The sequence below is a fragment of the Salminus brasiliensis genome, chromosome 14 (assembly GCF_030463535.1).
Source record: "Salminus brasiliensis chromosome 14, fSalBra1.hap2, whole genome shotgun sequence".
Taxonomy (NCBI): Eukaryota; Metazoa; Chordata; class Actinopteri; order Characiformes; family Bryconidae; genus Salminus; species Salminus brasiliensis.
This window is the reverse complement of record NC_132891.1, coordinates 10,562,496-10,584,178: the sequence shown is the minus strand read 5'-3', so window position 1 is coordinate 10,584,178 and position 21,683 is coordinate 10,562,496. Positions and strand designations below refer to the sequence as shown.

Sequence of the window (21,683 nt, the reverse complement as noted above, 5' to 3'; positions counted from 1 at the left end):
GCTCAAATGAGAGGTTTAGAGCAAGCTGTGGGAGAACAGGGCTGGAACACTTGCTGCAGCAACCACCGACTTCTTGTTTAACACATTATGTGGTTCGAATATGGATCTAGATGGTCGGCACTTGCTGATGAAGCTGAATGTACAGCCATGGCTAAGTGGTGGCTAAGAAATAAATGATCTGCAGGAGGAACATGACACTCTTAGTAGATAAAATGACCTAAAACAAATACAGATCGGTAGGATATGATAGTAATAAGTTGAACAATCTTATAATACATCAGATATGGACTGGAATCAGACACCCTGAGACAGCATAAAGGTAGGGTAGAGCAGGGCGCATCCTATCGAGGGGGACTTGTTATGTAGTTAAGCAGGTTCAAGGTTGATCATGCTTTTGGCCATTGGACTGATATTCCTTGAGATACACACTAGGTGGGAGCTACGAGGGGCAGAGGAGTTAAGTGGCAGTTCCAAATTTGCCAGACAAAAAAAGACTGACCTATAATACACGCTCCGAACAAGAAATTGTGATGTACTTTATTGGCATTTTGAGAAGAGAAAGAACATTTTTTAATAATAAAATCTATTTAATATTTAATACAAAGCCTTTGTTTTTGGTTTATGCTTTGAAATGAACAGAATAAAGCAGTACAGACTCAAGCCTGTTGGCATAACATGTAAATGGAATGCAAATGTTGCCCATTACATAATTTACATATTGTATAATTATTGAAGAATTATGTAAGTACATTAAAATAGCAAATCTGTAATGTCTTCCCTGTTTCAGCTCTATCTGTCTAGTTTTGCCCGTCTTGTTTTCTTTCTCTCAACAGCCCTCTCTTGCCAGCTTTGTGGCTTTATGCTCCTCCCTACCTCCGCCCCTGTATGTTATTTACATTTACATTTACATTTACATTTATGGCATTTAGCAGTGCTTTGCTATTTACCCAAGAAAAAACCTTAGCTAGTTAGAATAGACTAATAATTCAAAAGAAACCTCTAAGCTTAGAAATTACTAAACACAATACAATAAGGCGACCATAGTACTCTATTCGTTATTCCCCCACTTTGTAATCCTTCCCAGGAAACCCCCCCTCCACCTTTTTTTTTCTCCCAAATTTGAATCGCCAATTACCCATCCTCATCACATGCAATGCTCCCGTAACTGGGAGAGTAAAGACCGACACACGCCTTCTCCGACAAATGTGCAGCCAGCCAGCCACCGCCTCTTTTTCCGAACTGCCGCCGATGCAACGTCACCGGCCAGCAGACACCAGTGACAGCCAGCATGGCACTGGAGTGATGTTGGGAGAAAGTGCCATCTGCCCACCCTGGAAAGAGCAAGGCCAGTTGTGCTCCCTCTGGGCCCCAGCTGCCCATGGCTAGCAGCATGACCAGGATTGGAACTAACAATCCTCTGGTCAATCCAGCCTTATTCTACTGTCTGTTCCATGTCACACAACAGTGACATCTCTCGACATCTAAGGCTTGAACTGGCCACAAGCACTGTGTTTTACCCAAAGCCTGTAAACTCGTCTCCACAGCTGCATATTATGTGTTGAGAGTTATTAGGTGCAGATGCTCGGAGAGACACTACTCTTAAGAGATTTCCTCAACAGCTGTCACTGGCCATAACGTTAATGCTCGCTGATAGAGTGGAGGGTGTAATATCTCCAGTGAGTCTACTCACTTGACTAATGAGCAGTCATTTTCAATAAATAGGAGAGGAGGAAAAGGAAAAAAAAAAGAAAAAAAAAAGATTGTGCTTTATGAGACGCTTCAAATCTGTTTCACTGGGAGAGCACTCCTGGGACACCTTAGCGTTTCCTTATCATAATGCTCAAAGCTTTATGGAGAGTAAGACTCTAGATTTGCCCTTCATAATTTCACACTTGCCTGCATTGGTAATCTTCGCTTAGCTCGAGTTGATGCTAATTACCGCTAACACAAAGGAGTACAGTCCTCCTATCGGGATATTAAAGCTATAAGACCTGCCCATTGATTTCCTGCAGCGGAGAAGTGAGCGCTAATATTTCCCAATTTTTCTGCCCATCTCCCGCTTTAATTGAAATGTAAAGAAGCTGCGCTGGTGGCGCGGCGATGTTGCTGTTAATTTATTTTGTCAATCGCTGGTCCTCTCCATGGTCGGTCATTATCTCATGCTTCCAGCAGTGCCTTTGGTTCAATCTCCACTCCAACGTGAAGCAATTTTCAATCTCCTCCGCCCGGCATGTGCCGACTGTACGAATACTTCACCAGCCAGCGCCTATTAATTCTTGGCAGCCATAGATAAAAAAAAGCATGGTTGAAAGTATCCCAGAATATTTGACTTTATTAGTAGACAATGTGCTGCGTTAAGATATGCAAATGTGTCTATGTTTGTGTGGTCCCTTGTGTCCATGTGTCTCTCCCTGTCTTCATGCTTCTTCCGATTCAGGACTTCTAAGCTACTTTACTTGCTGAGAGATCTGAGCTGTCGTCGTAAGGCGTCTGCTTCTGTCTTCAGAGCTGGCCGTGGGGCGCTTTGTAGCTATATGTGGCGGTAGTGTGTTTTGATCAAGGTGTGTGTGTGTGTGTTTGTTTCTGTCCATGTTTCTTCAGAGTGTGGTTCTGGAGGCTCAGGTTCTGGGGTGGAGGCGTGCGAGCAGGAACGCTGTAGGAAGTATGGAGGATCGTGGGATGAGGACATGGAGGACGACCGCTGCTTGTGCGACTTTAACTGCCAGAATGTGCCTCGCAGTCAGGTCAGACACACACACACACACACACCTGCATGTTCATACACACACTTTTTGACAAACGGTTCTGACAAGACTGGGTAGATGGAGTATCTCACACTATCCGACTTTTTACTTTTTTGGAATTTTTTGGAGACTGAAACATTGGGGATCACCGCTAAAGAAAGCGGCTGCACCTCAGCTGCGAATACCGATCCTGGGAATCAGACCGGCAACCTTCCAGTCCCAAGCCCACTTTTCTAACTTGCTCAGAGCAGTAGGCAGCACCTTCAGCGCACAAGAAGTAATTGGGGGTTGGGTGCCTTGCCAAACCAGCAACCATGCGGTCCACTTCGCCCACTTCGCTGACCTTCTGGCCCCAGATACGTCCTTGTTGGGAGTTGCAGATAGCAAAACACTTTCTGCTATTTAACCCTTGTATCTGTTGACACAGTAACAGATGAAATAACACATCTGGGTGTGAGTGGTGGGTGTAATGGCCTACAAAGCCCAGAAAGGACCAGCCCCTCCGTACTTGATGGCAATGGTCAAAAGCTCGGCTCGACGCGCCATCCCTCAAAATCCACGGAAGACAAGCGTCCAGGCTTTTTTCTGCCCTGGCAGTTTAGCGTGCCCACCACTGCTCAATTAATTAAGCTAAAGAGTGTGGCAATAATTATTTGCACTGTTTAATGTGTTTCGCACGCTCAGGTGTCACTGGCAGCAGGTGGGATCCATTCAGACTGAGACATATACACTACTAGATTTGAGTCCACAGTCAAATCAAGCATTTGATATACTCCGACTGATGTGAAATGCCACCAGGAGCCTGTACTGTTTGGACACTCCATGATGTTCATGATGACTCTTCAACCAGCTCATGACTGAGGCCTACAAATCATGAAGCTTAGCTTTGGCTTTGGTTAGACCCAATTTATCCTATTATTAGGATTCTGTGAGTTCAGTCTACTAATACCACTGCCATCCATGACCAAGAGAGCACAGTTGGCTCTTTCTGTCTGGGTGGCCTGAAGTGGCCCTCCCCCTTCCCCCTCCTCTAAAAAAAACTGATTGCTAGCCAGCATGGGCATCTGTAACAGTAGTCATTCTCTCCTAAGCACTTTCAGATGTCCAGTGACATTGCGTTCGCAGCAGTTTGAAAAGAGTCCCATGCTATCCATGCTGTTTTATTCCATTCTCACAACAGCTTCATTAGGTTTTGAGGAAAAATAGGAAATAATAGGAAAGCTAGAGGGCAGACAATGAAGTGCAATTAAAGGTTCTTTTGATTTCAGTGTGATGAGCTTGCCTGTACCCGCTGATGTTTTGCAGGTGTGCGGCTCAGACGGGCACACTTACGCCAACGAGTGTGAGCTGAAGAAGACCAGGTGTGAGAAGCAGATGGATCTGCAGCTCCAGAGCCAAAGTCCATGTACACGTAAGGAAGCCCACATTAACCTCCATCCATTTCTATTGCGCCCACCGCCCCTCTCCACCCTCACACACCCACAGCTTTTCAGCTTTTCATATGCACCCATTTCTCTTAGCTTGTCCACTATTCAGACAATGGCCCTGAATTGCAAGGGTGAAACCATGGGACTGCAGCAGAAAGCAAGCGCTGTGCTCCTCTGCTCCAAGGGACTTGTGTAGTCCAGAGCTGAACAACTAGAGAGAGAGAGAGAGAGAGACTGTGTGATCAGGGTAGAGTGATTCCCTTAGGCCTCAGTAGTTTCATTCTAGCTACACACACTTGCGCTCAATCTTTCTTTCCTTTTCTATCTCACTTTTTCATTCTCTTTCTACCCCCTCTCTCTCTTTCTCTCTCCATCTCTCTCCCGTTCTCTCTCTTTCTCCCACCCCCTTCTTATCTCTTTCTCCCTATAACTCCTTCTCCTTCTTGCTGAGTTTTCTGCTCCAAAGCCTCTCAGGCCTTCCAGCCAGGCTCAGTCATGCTTCTGTAGCGGCCGTGGAAAATCAATCCTTTTTGGAGAACTTTCCACCGGTGCGAGGGGGCTTTTGGCTGCCTCCTCCCATTGGCCGAGCTCAGATCAATGGAAATCTCATTGGGCCCGCACAGTTGATATGCGGCAAACGACTCCGCTTTGCCCACGTGCCGACCTCGGAGCCCCGGGCGGACTGGAAGCCTCCAGAGCACGCTGCCAGCTTCGCTAATTGGAAATTAGGTCTTAGTGACCCCCAGACAACCTTGCTTCCATTCCCCCAGTGAAGCACCTAGGATTGTTGCTACTCTTTAGCTCCTAAAGTAGGAGCCAATCGATATTAACTTTTTTTTTTCCACTGAAATCATAATTTTAATAAAATGACCTGAAGCAGTTCACTTTAAGGTAAGTTAAAGGCATCTATACACAAGATTTATGACAAAACCTTAATGGCGGATTATAAGAATACATCAGCTCGGCCCTAATCGAAAGCCTTGGGTACACTACACAGCTTTTCAAATCCTTAGAGATAATGAAAACACTGGGTATCTCTGGGTATTTTGTGGATCGTTATAGCAAACCCAATTACACTAATCGAGTAAGAGTGGGGCCGGCACCAGTTCATGACTATCATGGAACGATAACTCTTGTAATGTAACCCTGGCTGAAATCTGTGGCTCAGAGTTTCAGTCTGTTGTGCTAAAAATAAAGACGTCATGATGGCTGGTTCTCTAAGGCAGCACAGAATACAAGAATCTTTTGGTTTCTGGAAGAAACTTTCAGTGATTCTTCTTATTTCTGAGCTGAACAGTCCAGCTCAAATTCAACTTTGGCTGGTAGCTGGTTTCAGAGAGTCAAAGCTGGTCTTTGATGGTCAAGGTGGTTGAAAAGCTAGTCATTCAGGGACAAAAAATAACATACTGGTAAGCCAGCTTTGCATATAAGCATTTGAGTTTGATAGACTAGCTGGTCTATTAGCATGGCCAGCCTGGCCAATACAGTCATCAAGATTGGTCATACTGGTTGACCAGTATGATAAAGCTGGTTGACCAGGTCAAGTGTGGGCCTACATACAGGTAGCTTTTGGATTTTGGAAAGGCCAAGTGGTATAAGCGCATTAATGCTCTTGTTGCTGAATGCAGTCAAATCCTCACAGCAATGCTCCACAATTTTGTAGAAAGACTTCCCCAGAGGGGTATAAAGCACCCAGCATTGAGCTGTGGAGCACTGGAACTGTGTTTTCTGGAATGATGGTTGGTGCTCCATCCAATACTTTTCAGAGGGGAGTTGAGGATGAGGTTGAGTGGTGAGCTCAGTGATGGTCTTGTCGCTGAATGCAATCAAATCCTCACAGCAGTGCTCTGAAACTCAGTAGCAAGCACTACAAACTGTTACTTTAACAAAAGCAGGATAAACGTTTTTTCCAAATGTCCTTGATTTCCGAAGAAACTACGAACGAGCAGGTGTCCCAAAACTTTTTTCCATATAGTGTACCTTTTTAAGACTCTCAGATCTGCTTGAGCTGTTTGTCCGCCCTCTGCAAAACCTACCCTAATATCCTGAATGGCATCATGTCGAAGAAGGATTGCACTGCAGTGGAGATTAACATGTTGGGAAGGGGACAGGAGGGAAAAAGGCTACGGTGACAGGAGAAAGAAAGTATGAAATTAAACGTCCCCGTGTCATAATAGGGCCAGTGCAGCAGGGAGAGGTTTAATGAAGTGTGGCCGAAGCCCATCTCTGGCGCCACGAAAGTGCGACGAAAAGGCCCAGCGACTCATCACCATTAGAGCCCCGACGCCACGCTCTCACCAGCAACGCCGTGATTTATGACCCAGCGGCCACTGATCCAAACGCCATACCACAAACACGTTGAAAGAGAACGATCTGCTTCTCCTCTCCATTGCCTGCCAGTGCTCGGAGAGAGAGAGAGCGCGAAAGAGAGCGATGGCAAAAAGAGAGAGAGAGAGAACGAGAGACCATCTGGCTTCCACTAAACTTCCGTTAAATATATCTGCTAGTTAAAGCTGCCACAGGCCCGAAGAGTGCCTTCATTCTTATGCTCATTGTCTCACTAGATTGCATGGGCTGCAGATTCCCTTGCATTCATGCACACATGCAACAGCACCACAATGCACTGCAAGTCTTCGCTCAACATACACACCGCCACCGCTATCTCAGACAGGGATAAATAGAAAGAACAGGCCCCCTAGGATGTGTCAAATGTCACCCGCCGCACATTCACTGAGCTGCCCATTGTTTGTTTTCATGCCTGGTAATAGCATCATTTTTCCCTGATTTTTGCATTGTTGTCTGGAACTGTAAATAGAATTGTTATCTCGCAGACGAAGCGCAGACTCTCTCCCACCTCTGCTCCTCCAGCTATTCTTATTGTGCTGCTCTAAATTGCATTTTTGCTCGAGATTGCTACGTCTAATTTGTCCTAAAAGAACGCTGCAAATCTTTCAACATGCTCCAGTTTGTCTGTCTCTCTCTCTCTCTCCTTTTCCTCTCTCCCCCACACCTCTGGTGTCTCCCTCGTCCTTTATTTTCCTTTATTTTTTCTCTCACAGACGAGCCCAGCTCTGGAGGCCTGTTTACCCCCACCAGCTGCAGCGACACGGTGTACGGATGCTGTGAAGACGGCAAGACTGCTGCTCTGGGTGTAGAGTTGGCTGGATGCCCTAGTATGTTATCTAATGTCTTATTATACTTCAGTCATATCATACATGATGAACGGACCAATAGAAACGCTCCAAAATGACTTGGAATAAAAATATTTTTACGTTGACTGAAAAGTTTTTTCCTTCTCCTGTGGAGAAGGAAATAGAGAAGAGTGTATCTTCTGCATTCAGCTTGCAGTCGGTCACCACAGAGTCTCATACGAATGGAGATTGACATACAGAACATGTCCAAATGTTTGTGGACACCCCTACTCATGAATGCATTCGGCTGCTTTAAGTCGCACCCAGATCTGACAGAGTTGTGCAAATGCAGGACCCTCTAGAGCAGATAAACATGCACCTATTGGTGCCACGCCTAGTGCCAAGAGTGATGGTGCTGTGATGGCGATGAGTTGGGGACGAGGAAGGGTGGTGATCATCCAACATCCTGACCTTATTAATGCTTGTGTTGTTGAATGCATGCAATCCTCATGGCAATGCTCCAAAATCTAGTAGGAAGCCTTCCCTTGACAGTAGAGGCAGTTACAAATCCAACAAAAGCAAGATAAACAAGGAACAAGCAGCTGTCCCAATACTTTTGTCCATATGGTATATTTGCATTCATATCTGCAGAATTGTAAATGAAGTGATTTGGAGACATTGCTATTGATCCATTCATCATAAAGTGTATGTAGTTGGCATTTTTAGATCATATGAGAAGATGCGAATTCACCGTCATTATCTGCCAAAAACTGTGTTGCCTCTTTAAGAATATTTATAATTGAAATATTTATATGGGGGCCTGTCACTATGATCAGAGGATCGCTGGTTTGAATCCCGGTCATGCCGCTAGCCATCAGCAGCTCTCCGCACACATGAGGGGGCGTCTGAAAACTTTTAAAATGTAGTGTATGTATGTGCAAGTCTTTGTGCTGCGGTAATGAACATGAGTAACAGGAGTGTGTCTTCTTTCTCAGGCAAGTGTCACTGCAACCACTACGGTTCATACGGGGGCATATGTGACCCCACCACTGGCCAGTGCTCCTGCAAGCCTGGTGTCGGGGGGCTGAAGTGTGACCGTTGCGAGCCGGGCTTCTGGAACTTCCGCGGCATCGTCACGGAGAACATGAGCGGCTGCACGCGTAAGACACAGCCTTTCCTTCCTACCAGCTACCCTTGTGCTTATTTGAGGGTTAAAGCTCATAGCACATTTAAAGAGACACTATATGTCCAAATGTTTGTGGACAGTCTTTCCAATAAATGCATTCAGCTGCTTTAAGTTGCACCCATTGCTGACACAGATGTTCAAATGCACAAACACACACATATGCTGTATCTATATGCTTTCTGTTGGTTGGGCGGTTGGGCTTCCTGCCCCTCTTTGCAGAGATGGAGATATTAGCTATTCAGTGGATGAGTCTGTTGGTTCTGCAGAGCTTTGTTATCGAGTGCTAAACGTTCTGCTAAAACCAGTTTGACTCTACTTTTGTGCAAATCCAAAAAGACAACCTGCACATATCTTCTTAAGCTTGACTGTGATTTTTGTTGACAGCAGCATTTGAGCCATTGAGACAAACTGAATGTGTGAGTGTGTGTGTGTGTGTGAGTTTGTGTATATACGTGTATACTATTCTTTGACCTGTAGAGCAGCAAACAGGCTGCCGTGAGTATTAGGGCATCACTACAGCACGGAGGAGGTGGAAAACAGGCATTGATTTGAGCAGCATGAGGTGGTTTGTATTATCCCAGGGGTGGTCAGCGAGTTAGAGAGATTTAGTGTGTGTATGTGTGTGTGTATGTAGTGTGTATGTAGTGTGTGTGTGCGTGTTGCCTCTCACATTCTCACCCCAGGGCTGGCTGACCCTCCAATGAACCCTCAGCGCCTGTAGTCATAGACATGGAGGAACTGCTTCTGCTATGGCCCAGAGGTCATAGAGCCGAGAGTGTGTGTGTACACACACTCTGTGTGTGTGTGACTGTGTGAAGTGTCGAGTGTGTATTTGTGTAGTGAAATTGAATTCAGTAGCACATGGAATCTAATGAAATGTGTTCAGCTTGTTCTGCCGTTTCAACTTGTTTTTCTCTCTCTCTCTCTCTCTCTCTCTCTCTCTCTCTCTCTCTCTCTCTCTCTCTTTCTCTATCTCGCTCCCTATTTCTCTCTCTCTGTCTTTCTCTCTCAGTCTCTCTGTCTCTATCTGTTTCTCTCAGTATGTCTCTCTCTCACTGCTGCTCTCACACGTTTTCTCTCTCTCAACCTCTATCACCACCTCTCTTGCTTTCTTTCAATCTCACAACTTCTGTCCTACTTTCTCTTACTCTTTTTCTCTCACACACTGTCACTCAATTGCATTGCTTCTCTTACACTTTCTTTCACTGCCTCTCGCGTTCCTTATCTCACTGCTTCTCTGCTTCTCTCGCCTTCTTTCTCTCTTAGTCTCAGTCTGTCTCTCTCACCCTCTCTCACACTGCCTTTCTATCTCTCTCTGACTCTTTTGCATTGCTTCTCTCACAATTTCTCTCTCTCACTGCCTCTCACATTTTTCTCTTACGCTTTTCTCTTATGCTCTCTCACGCTGCCTCTCTCGCTCAGGTTCCTTACACTCTTTCTCAATCTATCTCTTTCACTGCCTCTCCCACTCTCTCTCTCTCTCTCTCTCTCTCTCTCTCTCTCTCTTGCTTTCTCACTTCCCCTCGCCTTGTCTGGCTCGCGCTCTCCCTCTCTCTTTGTTTGTCTCCCTCATTTCTCTCTATTTTCTTCTAGCTCTTCTGCCTCTTTTTCTCTCTTTCTCTTTCTCTCTCTTTTTTCCCCTCTCTCTCTCTCTCTCTCTCTCTCTCTCTCTTTCTCTCTCTCTCTCTCTCTCTCTCTCTCTCTCTCTCTCTCTCTCTCTCTCTCTATAGCCCTCTGTTTATTTCTTGACCACTTTCTCTTTTCTCTCTGATCTCTCTTTCAATCTCTCTTACTGTTTCTCTCTCCAACTCCCTCTATCTATATTTTACTGCCGCTCTCTGACCCTCTGCTTCTCTCTCTCTCTCTCTCTCTCTCTCTCTCTCTCTCTCTCTCGCTGTTTTTCCCCGTGAATTTGGACCAATTTGGAGAGTTTTTTGTTTTGTTTGGACAATTTTTGCTTTGTTGAATCTGTGATTGAGTGTAGTGGTTGGACTACATTGGCACCATGAATAGCTCTCTCTCTCTCTCTCTCTCTCTCTCTCTATCTCGCGCACACGCGCTCTCTCTCCGCAGCGTGTAACTGTGATGCAGTGGGCTCTGTGAGGGATGACTGTGAGCAGATGACGGGGCTGTGCTCCTGTAAGACTGGAGTGAAGGGCATGAAGTGTGACGTCTGTCCCGACGGCAGCAAGATGGCGGCCAATGGCTGTGACAAAGGTAAACCCTTACCTGCCTCCACGCAACCCCCATAATACACCCATTCATACACACACACACACACAGACATGAACATTGTGCCAGCTGCTGCTCCATGCACCACCAGCAGAGCGGAGAAGACCTGGCAACCCTGTAGACTTACCACACACACACACACACACACACACACACACACATTCAGACGCAGAGAGTCTCTTTCTCTCCATGTCAGCTGTACCTGACAGGGGTGGGCTTTCCCTGTCTCTGCTAGATTTTAATGAGACCCAAAACTGAAGGATTCTGTCCAGACATGTTGGCTTTGATCTCTGCATGTTTGTTACGTTTTGGATCTTATTAATATCCATTTTTTGTGGGGATCTTCTCTTTTTGGGCCAAACATTACCACACCTTTCGAATGAGCAGAACCTAATTTGATATCTTGACAGCGTTTCGTTAGTATCAAATTATACACTCAGGATCGAACCATTTATTTAACAAGGTGTCTATCCGTTTAGAAATCAGATAGGAGCCGGGGGAAATTAGACGTGCACCCTGATGGGAACCCACCGTGTCAGCTCAGTTGTGCATAATTAGAGTCCTACTGTCAGCTATTGACAGGATTGAGGAAGTCAAGTGCTTAATGAAGCCAATACTGTTAGTCCCATCGGAGCGGTGGGGCACTCGGGGGCTCCCGTGGTTCCAGCCAGATGAAAGCCTCCACATAAAAGATAAGAAGAGCCCTCACTGCAGCATGGCGCTGTGATGTCAGAGCAAAGGGTGGGATTCGGTGGCGTAAGGCCCTCTGGGGCTCCAGGGCCAGCTGCTCCTCCAAGCCCTCAGTTCAAACACTCTTCTTTTTTTTTTCTCCAAGACTTTAGAACAGGGGGATCGACCTGAAATCAAACCAGCACTCATGTTTTAGTAATTGGATGTTTTTGCTTGGACAAGGTAGGGGGGCCAAGCACCGAACTAATGGATTTATTGTGCCGCAGGTCCCCATGCGCCCACATCCTGCACAATGCTGCAGTGTCACTATGGAGCCTCGTGTGTGGAGGTGAGCGGACAGGCTCACTGTGAGTGCCCATCGCCAGACTGTGACCAGAAGGACAAGATGAAGGTGGGAAACATCATTCTTTAGCATTGCTAAGCTGGCATAAATGGGACAATTAGGCCTGTTACAATAATTATTTATTTTTTGGACACTATATTGCCCCAGAAATAACTGAAATGAACAATTTTGTTGTTGTTTATAGATTATTTTATTATTAATAGCATAATAATGCAAGTACACTCTTTTAAAGAGCAGTGAATGTTTAATTATTAGGAAAATCCGGACACTGAAATTATATTATATTATTATTATTATATAATATAATTATATTATATTATGTGTGGTTTAAATATCCTAAATATATTAAACAAAGAAAATAAAGCATTTAATGGCAGCATCTGGATTGGATGGTTTTGGCTTTCGGGGAGCTTTTGAGTTATTTGTATCGCCACCTTTCATCTGCACTGTTTTAAAACAAATTTGACACACCGGCTCAGATCAGCTCAACAATGATCAAGGTCATGTCCATATAGTGGATGGACAGGCCTAAGATATAGCCCAGACATGTTTGCTTCTTTAGGTTTGCGCTGGAGCTATGAGGCTAATGTAAGCTAATGATCACACTCGTCTCAAACCATGTGAAGGTGGTAAATCATCTTAGATGGACTTGGACAGTGTTTCTCCAGTATGTCTTCTGTGTTGTCTTTGGGTCTCTAGGCCTGTTAATGGCTCATCCCTGATTGAGCTGATTGTGTCCATGCAGCTGGTCGTCTTCCTCTTATACCTTCATCATTTCCAAGCATAACTTTCTCTTTCAGTGAATTACCTCTTCTCATAATATAAGCAAGAATAGATTTGGAGCTGGTCATGTGTTTCTTTTCTTTGCTGCCCAAGGCACTCTTTGCTCTAAAATCTGAAGGGATCAGTGTTGTTCCCTGTCGTGTTTTGTTTTTTTTTTTCTCTCTCATCATCCAGTTTTCTGATTCGTTGTGAGCTGAGAAGAGACAACAGTCTGGAGAAGTTCTCATTTTGTGTATTTCTGATCTTTGTAGAGATACATTATAATATTTGAACACATTTTTAAGCTCTTTTATTCTTGTTCTGCTGAGTGCCAATCCGTGTCATATTCCTGGCTGCTGGATCCTTTGCTATTAATAATTGAAATCATTAATAATTGAAAAAGTCCCATTTACTCTTATCGGCTACTACGACTCTCGAAACTACGTAACAAGGTCCACATGAGAGGAGTCATCAAATAGACACAGTTCAAGGCACATGTGTGGTGATCTAGGTTTCCACCCATTAGCTCCACTTACTCTTAGCTCTGGGCTATTGATCACAAGGTTGTGGGTTTGAAACCTGTGTCAAGGTTGAGAGTTGCCATAGGATGGCTGACCCTGGCTTTACACCGACCAGTCTGTAGTCCATCTGTTTTACCCTGTTCTCCAGTGGTCAGGAGCCCACAGGACCACCCCACCATCTGCTCTATGTTAGTGTGTTAGTCACTGCTGGACATAGGGTTGTCCACCAACCACAAATATCCATCCAACAACATCCTGTGGGCAGCATCCTCTGAACACTGATGAAGGACTAGAGGATGACCAACACGAACGTGCTCAGAACGTGTGTTATGTGTGTGCTGTTTTTTTGTGTTTGTGGACAGGTGTGTGGCTCTGATGGTGTGACCTATGCTGACCAGTGCCAGCTGAGGACTATTGCCTGTCGACAGGACAAGGAAATTGCCGTGAAGCACTTAGGCCAGTGCACAGGTGAGACTGCTCTCCAGTTCACTCTGCCAGTCAATTTAACACACACACACGCACACACACACACACACACACACACACACACACACACACACACACACAATAAATGATAGAGATAGACCACTGTCAGCTCTTATGCGTGTCAGTTTTACACACAACCCTCCCACCCACACACACACACACACACCGTAATCAGATCTTCCTACTCGGGGTCTCTGCAGGGCTGCACGTGTTTGTGTGCATGTGTGTGACCTGCAGGTGTGTATGTGCAAGTGTGTTTAGAGGCGTGGAGGTGAGGGGTGGTTCTGGGGATCAGGCGTGTGCCTACCAGATGCTACCCTGTAGATAGAGGGGCTGCTGCTTGGCTCCAAACCCAAGTCTTTGAATCCCCTGGAAGGGGGCGACATTTGGACTGTTTGCTTTGTGGCCCCCCTGTGTGGGACGGAGGGAACGGGAGGCACGAGAGGCACTGTCTGTGGGAAAGAGGCTGGGACTGGAGGAGCTGAGCTGGTGGAGTAAGAGTGATTCAAAGTCTGTCTCTCTCCCTCTCTCTCTTTTTTTCTCTCTCTCTCTGTCTCTCGCTCTCTGGTTATGAAGAGAGGGGGATTCTGGGAGAGGGCCAAGGTCGGGGCTTTTCATGCTGGCAGTGTGCGCGAAGCAGAATGCCAGCCTGCGTCAGAGAAGCCCTCTGCGGGGACGTGCTCTGAGACGGGCACTGAAGCGGGCGGCAGGCGTGACGGGTGGTTGCCAGCTGCTGGCTCCTGTAGCATGCCCAGTCTGTTTCCTGCTCAAGCTCACACACCCGCCCCCTCCCATGTTCACACATCGCTTTAAATTGATTCAGTGCGGTTTTATTTACGCTACTATTTAAAGGTTCAAAATCATGATTTAAAGACCAGAATCCAGACTCCAGCAGAACCATGCTGAAACACACCAACTATACCCGGCAATTAACTGAAGTGTGGTTGAATACCAGGTGTGTTTGAGTAGGAAAACCACCAAACTGCTCTAATCCCTGGCCAAAACGAGAATATGGTGGTTCTGTAATAACTGAGAACGCTGTCTAGGGACAAGAACCCAAAAGTCTTCTTAAGACTTAACTCTAGTCCACCTGATCCGTCTCATTACTGCCTTCAGAAGTTCTAGTTTAGCTTGCAGACAGGCAGGTGAGTAGATCTCCAGGTTGGTGGAAAGTCGGTGACCACTGTCCTAAGGGAATTACATAAAGCACTGAGAGGAGCTCAAGCCTCCTCTGGGCAACAGAATTATGATAAAAGTAGTCCAGCTGAGACTGAACAGAGGCACTAGGCCAAATTCACAAGAGCCCGTAACTAATATTAAAAGCCTATAGAAGACCAGGAATAGACCTGCTGTTGAATTGTGTTAGAGTGTTAAATATGAGGACTTGGCAGGCAAGGAGCTCAGTGTAATGAAAGCCAGGTGCCCAACGTCCAGAAACAGATTAGGAGATGCTGGGATTGGCGGCGGTGAAGATAAATGCAGATCTAGACAAGGCAGGAGAGATGACTGAATTACAGATAAAAGGAATATTTCTTTGGCAGCCAGTACTCTACTCTCTTCTTCTTCGTCTGGGCTTACTCTCCACTCTACTAGGTTTGTGCCCTATGCTCAGCTAACAGAGCGCACACTTTCTGAATGAAAGGAGCTAACCTTCAAGACCAATAGTAGACATCTCAGGGAGTGGGGAATTTTGAGTAATTCCAGAGTTGCAGAGTCCTTATTGATGCAATAATTGCCAAAGGGCAAAGCATCCCATTGATTTGTCCGATTGGCTTGAGTAGCTTCTCATTCAATGCATCTCAGGATATGGTACTGCCTGAAGTTTACTGTTTTGTTGACTCCCTTCCTCAAGTCTGTTTTGAAGGTTTAAGGAGCTGCTGGCAGCCTCTTCTGTTGAGAATTGGGCAGCCCTTGTAGATGGCAGCAGGGATTTCCCAGAGGGCACATGTGGAAGCGGCTCTCTTTTCCGCAATCGGAATGCAGGGCAGGTGAAGTTTTCTCATCAGAGCGAGGGGGTGAATGGCGCATTGCAAGTGGCTCTGGAGTAGTGGAGCTAGTCCAGAGGGCAGGCACGACTACAGCAAGAAAACCCCATCAGGATCTAACCTTGCATCACCCGCCGGAGGTTCACACTACTGCCGTCTGATGCTCAGTTTGTCAGACAGCACTCGCTAAGGTAGCGGGCTGAGACTCTACACCACCTTTCCTGGGTTCAGTGTGTTGCCGTAGATCCGCAGGGCCACAGGGCCACTGCAGTGTGAGAGATGTGTGAGAGAGACAGTACGTGGCAAATTGATGTTCAGAGATCATGTTGTGATTACTGCCCCTATCCCCTAGGTTGTTATTGAAATTAAATAGAGATCCTCACTCTCTCTGGCTGTTGCCTGGCGATAGCTGCGTGTCTGGCATGTAATCCCGTGCCTCTCTGCGAGTTAGCCTGAACTGTGGAAGAGGAGAGGGTGCCGTCGCGGGCCTGCAGTCTGTCTCTCTCTCTCTCGTGTTTTATAGTTTCATGCTCTATCCCAGCCAGAGGGGGAGCCGGGGATGGCAGTGACTGTTATTAATTTCTTCCGTGGCGGCATGCGGGCCACTGGCTGCTCCTTAGCCCCAAGGTGGCAGTGGGGGGTGGGGGCTAGATCACAAGCTCATTTCACGTGTGACTGCGTGGGAATTAGCGGAAAGTCTCTCTTGCTGCTGCTCTGCCTCTTGTTTCTCTTTCTGTTTCCCCCCAGTCTTCCACCACCCGCCGAACGTTCCTACGCTGAACGAATGACATCAGTGCTGTCAAAAAACAGCCTACGAGCATTTCCCCACGCTCAGCATGTGAAAATGAGCAGCCTGCGTTCGGGACAATAGAGCAGTCATCTCTGAGAGAAGAACACAAGCTAACAAAACGTGAGGGAGAGCTATCAGGTGCCCGACCGGCTCAGCTGAATGCTCCGGAAACTTTTGGCACAGTCTGTAGCCAAGCTTTGGCAGCTCCCTCAGCTCGCATATGGTGTCATCACCTGTATGTTTGTGGCAAATTGGCAGTCCATGCACAAGCATATGGCACGGACATCTCTCTGCCTCAATGTTAGCCTTGATTTTCTTGTCCTGGCCCATTCGCATTTTCCTTATTCTCGCATGCCTATCCTTCTAATGCTCACCTTCTCTGAGCCTGAGATTGAGTTGAGAATATTATCCTGTCATTCAGAGTGGGCATTTATAGTTGAGGGGTCTTTTCCTGATTGGAGGTTTTAAGCTCTATTCAAGGCACACTGTTGCCGTAGTGGTTTGCTCGTAAGGCAGGTAACTTGATAAAGACCAAAGCTACATTAGCCTTGATTTTCTTGTTCGCTAGTTTGAATCCCGGTAAAGCTGCCAGCCATCGACAGCCAGAGCCCGAGAGAGCATAACTGGCCTTGATCTCTCCAGGGTGGGTAGATGGCAACATGCTGGCTGTTGCTGGAGCATTACATTTGATGGGGAGAATATGTATGGGTTGGGTAATTGGGGGACAAAAAAAAAAAACAGCATTCCAACTTCCCGAGTAGGAATTCACAGATGATGGGACATTTTCCTCATTGAAGGTTGAAAATTCCAAATTACAAGTTGCCATAGTGGTTTGTGTGCTAGGTAAGTAACTCAAGTGACTAAACTTGATAACCGCCAAGCTACATTGTTAGCCTTGATGTTCTTGTCCTGGCCCGTTCCCATTTTTTATATTCCCACTAACAGATCCTTCCACACCTCTCTATCTCTATCGCAGTCTCCTTCTGTACCCCTTTCGCAATGTCTGAAAAAGACAAAGCCATCTTAATAAGCGCCTTTCAAAGATAACTACACAGCCGAGGCAACAGAAGATGACAATGATCCCCCCCTACCCACCCCCCCTCTCCCTTTTTTTCTAATATTGAAGCTTCGCATCCCGGAAAATCAAATGGAGCATTAAACCTGATTAGGCTATGGTTCTGCTTGTGCTGCCAGTTGCTGTTTTTCCTTCAGCTGGTGAGTGCAGTGTATCTGTGTGTGTGTGTGTGTGTGTGTGTGTGTGTGTGTGTGTGTGTGTGTGTGTGTGTGTGTGACAGGCCTAAGAGCTCAGGCACAGATAGCAGACCCACACCCCAGATTCTCTCTCCCTGGGAGCTACCGGCAGGCCTGAATCCTGAATGACAGGTGTAGCCGAGGAGAAAAGCAACATGTGCCACAACACACGCTGATAGCATCTCTGCTCTCCTGCGCTGAGCTGCCATATCTGCTCCACTCTCGGCTCCTCTCGGCTCCTCTCAGACAGGCTGACGCGGACTGTCGGATAAACAGACTATTCCTGTAGGCCCGCGGTTTTTCACACCTCGCCGGCTAATTACCGATCAAACGTTTGCAAGATTTGCATGCGGTTTAAGAGTCAGCGCTTTATGGTATCACGAATCCAAGCGAAGTGCGGCTAGGCCGTCCACAAGGGACTCTCCGAGGAGGAATCCAGGCCGCTCCATTGTCACGCTTGCATGGCTGCACTGTTCCCACGGTCTCCTCAGCAGCCTAGCCTAGCCTGACAGCGTGGCTCGATTCCCTCGCGGCACGTTTATTGTCCTATTTATCGCTCGGATCAGAGGATATTTGTGCTCTGCAGAAGGGCCTTGTGTGCTTTAATACTAGCGCTTCGACCGCATCCCTCTCTCTCTCTCCTTTTTCTCTGGTGGAGAGGAGCTCTGCGGCTGTGTTGACAAGGCTGCGGCGGCGGCAGTGTTGACGGATGCAGGCGCGCTGCGAGCAGAGTGTGTGCCGGCTTTGAAGCCGAAGCTAAACCCTGCATTTCTGCCCTATTTATATCAATCATTTATCACTTGGTGCTCCGGCTGTCGGTGATTAAAGCAACCCTACAGGAGGGCAACTTTTGAGTATATATAATTCATATCTACAGACACACACACGCTCGCTCTCACACGCACATGCACACATACACACACTGTCTAACACAGCCCGGTTCGGCTGTACTTCAGAGTCAAGTGTAGCCCAACAGCGATCAAGCCCTTCATTATACTCTGTTCAAGAGCCCACATGGTAAAGACTTTTGTCCTTGCTGATTTTTATAGGGGTAAGCATCAAAGACTTTCTTTGATATGTAATTTTGCACTTGCACGGCTTGCGCCAGGCGTAGGCCAATTCTGTGTAAAGCCAGGCTGTTTTAGTTAAACTGTAACTTCCTGCAATCATTTTAGGGGCACTGTGACAAATGACACAAAGGACTACCAGTTGAGAATCATTTAAAGGCAGCCATACAGGCGGATGTCAGTATGTGGATGACACAATACCACTTTTTTCTTTTACATTACCGATATTGAAGTCTTAAGAGTTGCCCGATTCTGATATTAAAATCCTCAACATTGTCTGATTCTGATATTGAAATCTTGAGCATTGTCTGATACCAGTGTTGAAATCTTGAACATTGTCCGAATTATAGCTGGGCAATATGACAATATTGTATCGTATTGTGATAAATGTTGTTATAGTGATAACAATATGCATTTCTAAGCATATTGAGGATACTGTTAGCGCTTAATAAACACTGATGAGCTGCAGGTTTCAATACTAACAGTCTAGACTGGTGTAATTAGATAAAGTGCAGCAGATGTTGAATATAAATCACTGTATTCAGTACAGAGTATTTGAATCGTAGTTTATAAGAATCTGTCACTACTGATGTTTTTAGTGATTTACATGTATTGATAAATATTACAGATATTACAGATAAATATTACAAATATTTACAGAAAATGTCTTTAAATTCTGAGAATTCTGACTGTGTTACAGATGTTGAGGCGCACCGGAAAGTTACTCTTTCACAATTGTATTTTGGTGTTTTAGTTGCTGAATTCTTCATTTGCATGTTGTTTTGTATTTTCAGCTCTGTATGCCATGTCTACTTACTAGGACATGCTGTAGCAATACCACTGTCTAGACAATGCAAAGCCAAATGTCTTATTTTCCTGGGTGTCTAAACGAAGCCAGGTTCTTGCTCTCTGACTATGTTTGAGAGACAAGCAGCGGGGGTGTTCAGGGTGTTTGGATTTAATGGAGCCTAAATGGCCTGATAGAAACATGATGCTTTTTGCAGGCGAGAGTGGGTTTATTCCTAGCGTTTCCTCCAAGCTGATTTCGATAGTCATCTGTGAGGCATTCACGATGGTGCTCAGGATTAGTACACCCCGTAGAGAGCCAGGCGGAGCACTCGACTATATCTCCAGTAAGAGAGAAAGATAAAAGTGGGGGAAAGGTAGAATTAGGTAAACAAATGGAAGAGGGAAGAGTGTAGACGGGAAGGAGAGAGTATGGGGCTTATAGAGACATTTCCATCTTTGCTTACCCATCAATCCATTCCTGCTTTCCTCCCAGAATCCATCTCTGAGCCTGGGGTCAAGCCCACCACCCTCCCGATCACTCCACGCGCCACCCCTCCCACCGCACACGTCAAGGTCACCTCGCCAAGCCATGGTCTCACCACCACCTCATTCGACTACGAGGAGGCCTCTGAGGACGACCACAAGTTGGAAGCACTGCCTGACAAGGACAAACTCCCCACGCCTTCCACCGCCCACAGCCTCACCACACCTCACTATCCACCTCGCACCACACCCCCTACCTCCAGCCCCGGGTTTGAGGACTCGGGCAGCGGGGAGCCCAGTGGGGATGACGACTTGGAAAGTAGCGGAATGGAGGCGAGCGGAGACGAGCCTGTCGGTAATGCAGCCCACTCACTACATTTGCCATAATCCTACGCTTGATAATAGGGGGGAGGGTTGGGTTGGGGATCAGGTCAGGGATGCGGTGTAGATGTAGCTTTCTATGTGTCCAAATGTTTGTAGACACCCCTTTTAATGAATGCATTCAAGCTACTTTAAGTTGAACCTATTGTTGACACAGATGTGCTCATGCACACACACACAGCGTGTCCAGTCCCTATAGAGCAGTATTGCCAATAGAATAGGACTCACTGGAGTATAAAGCCCTCCAGAATTGAGCTGTGGAGCAGCAGTGTAGTCTCTGCAATGATGGGATGAGTTGGGGAGTTCATGGCAATGAGGTGGGGTGGTGATCATCCAACATCCTGACCTCACTTAACGCTCTTGACGCTGAATGCAGTCAAATCCTTTCCAAAGCATTCCTCCAGAATCTAGTAGAAAGCCTTCCCTGGAGAGTAGAGATAATAACTCTTTTAGAAGAAACAATGAATGAGCAGGTGTCCCAATACTTTTGTCCATATAGTGTATTTTAATATGCAATACTTCAATCATTTATAACAGCTGAGGTGTTTTGTTTGACCCCTATCTATTATAATGATGGTTAGCTTTAGACACTTGACCTTAAACCACTAAGCAAACTGTTTGGGGCCTCATTTTTCAATGACACCTGTAGTTTTGAACATTGCTCTGCCCTTATTATTCATTGCCTGATAAGGTGAGTTTACTGCTAAAGATGCAGCCCATGGTAGCTGCTCTCCACACGACCCCGGAATGTTGTGTGGTGCGTGTCTAATGAGAGCCGCAGACGAGAGCAGCGGCTGCACATCTGAATACTGTATGAAAATTACAGCCTGTGTCTGGAGCCCATGCACGTCTCCACTATTTTTTAATCAACCAATTTTTTTTAAAGCTCTCCACAGCTCTCCTGACCTCAAGTCAGCCGTAGTATGGTCGGACTGCCTGAACTGATGGAAAGGAGAGTGGCAAGGCCCGAGTGTCTTCCTCCTCAGATTTATTGGCTTGTCACTGCTGGACCGGAGCCTTGTCTACCAAGCAGAAGGAGGTGTCTCTAGGGGGCTGCTTGATGGACTCCTGCCTCCCCAAGGTTCAATAGCCCCCCGAGGCAGAAACAAGCAGTGTGGGGGTCCATGTTATGCCCCCTTGCACTCAACCAGCTCATAAATCTGTGCAAAAAAGAGTGGCAAAAACAGAAGTCCAGGGATGCTCTCTTTCTCAGCTCCACACATAAATGTCATTTCCCACCAATGTCGCTCGCCCAGTATCTCTCTTTTTCACTCTCTAGCGCGCTCTCTGTCTCACCGCTTCACTCGTGCCTCGCGGAGTCCTTGAACATCTCCCCGCTGACGGCTTTATGACTTGTTTGGGGCGAATGGGAATTGTTTTTTTTGGGGGGGAGCCATCAGTGGTAATCTTCTCCA

At 46.4% G+C, this 21,683-nt stretch overlaps 1 protein-coding gene across 7 annotated transcripts in view; it reads left to right on the top strand.

The window, feature by feature from the left end:
- agrn (agrin) overlaps nt 1–21,683 on the top strand; it is a 292,247-nt gene that overhangs the window by 228,165 nt on the left and 42,399 nt on the right. For all 7 annotated transcript variants that reach the window (XM_072656450.1, XM_072656453.1, XM_072656449.1 and 4 more), the window contains 8 exons: nt 2,602–2,744; nt 4,050–4,155; nt 7,231–7,344; nt 8,298–8,462; nt 10,562–10,705; nt 11,677–11,801; nt 13,399–13,504; nt 19,898–20,242. In XM_072656450.1, coding sequence (XP_072512551.1) covers nt 2,602–2,744; nt 4,050–4,155; nt 7,231–7,344; nt 8,298–8,462; nt 10,562–10,705; nt 11,677–11,801; nt 13,399–13,504; nt 19,898–20,242 — 1,248 coding nt within the window. The remainder of the gene's footprint in view (nt 1–2,601; nt 2,745–4,049; nt 4,156–7,230; nt 7,345–8,297; nt 8,463–10,561; nt 10,706–11,676; nt 11,802–13,398; nt 13,505–19,897; nt 20,243–21,683) is intronic.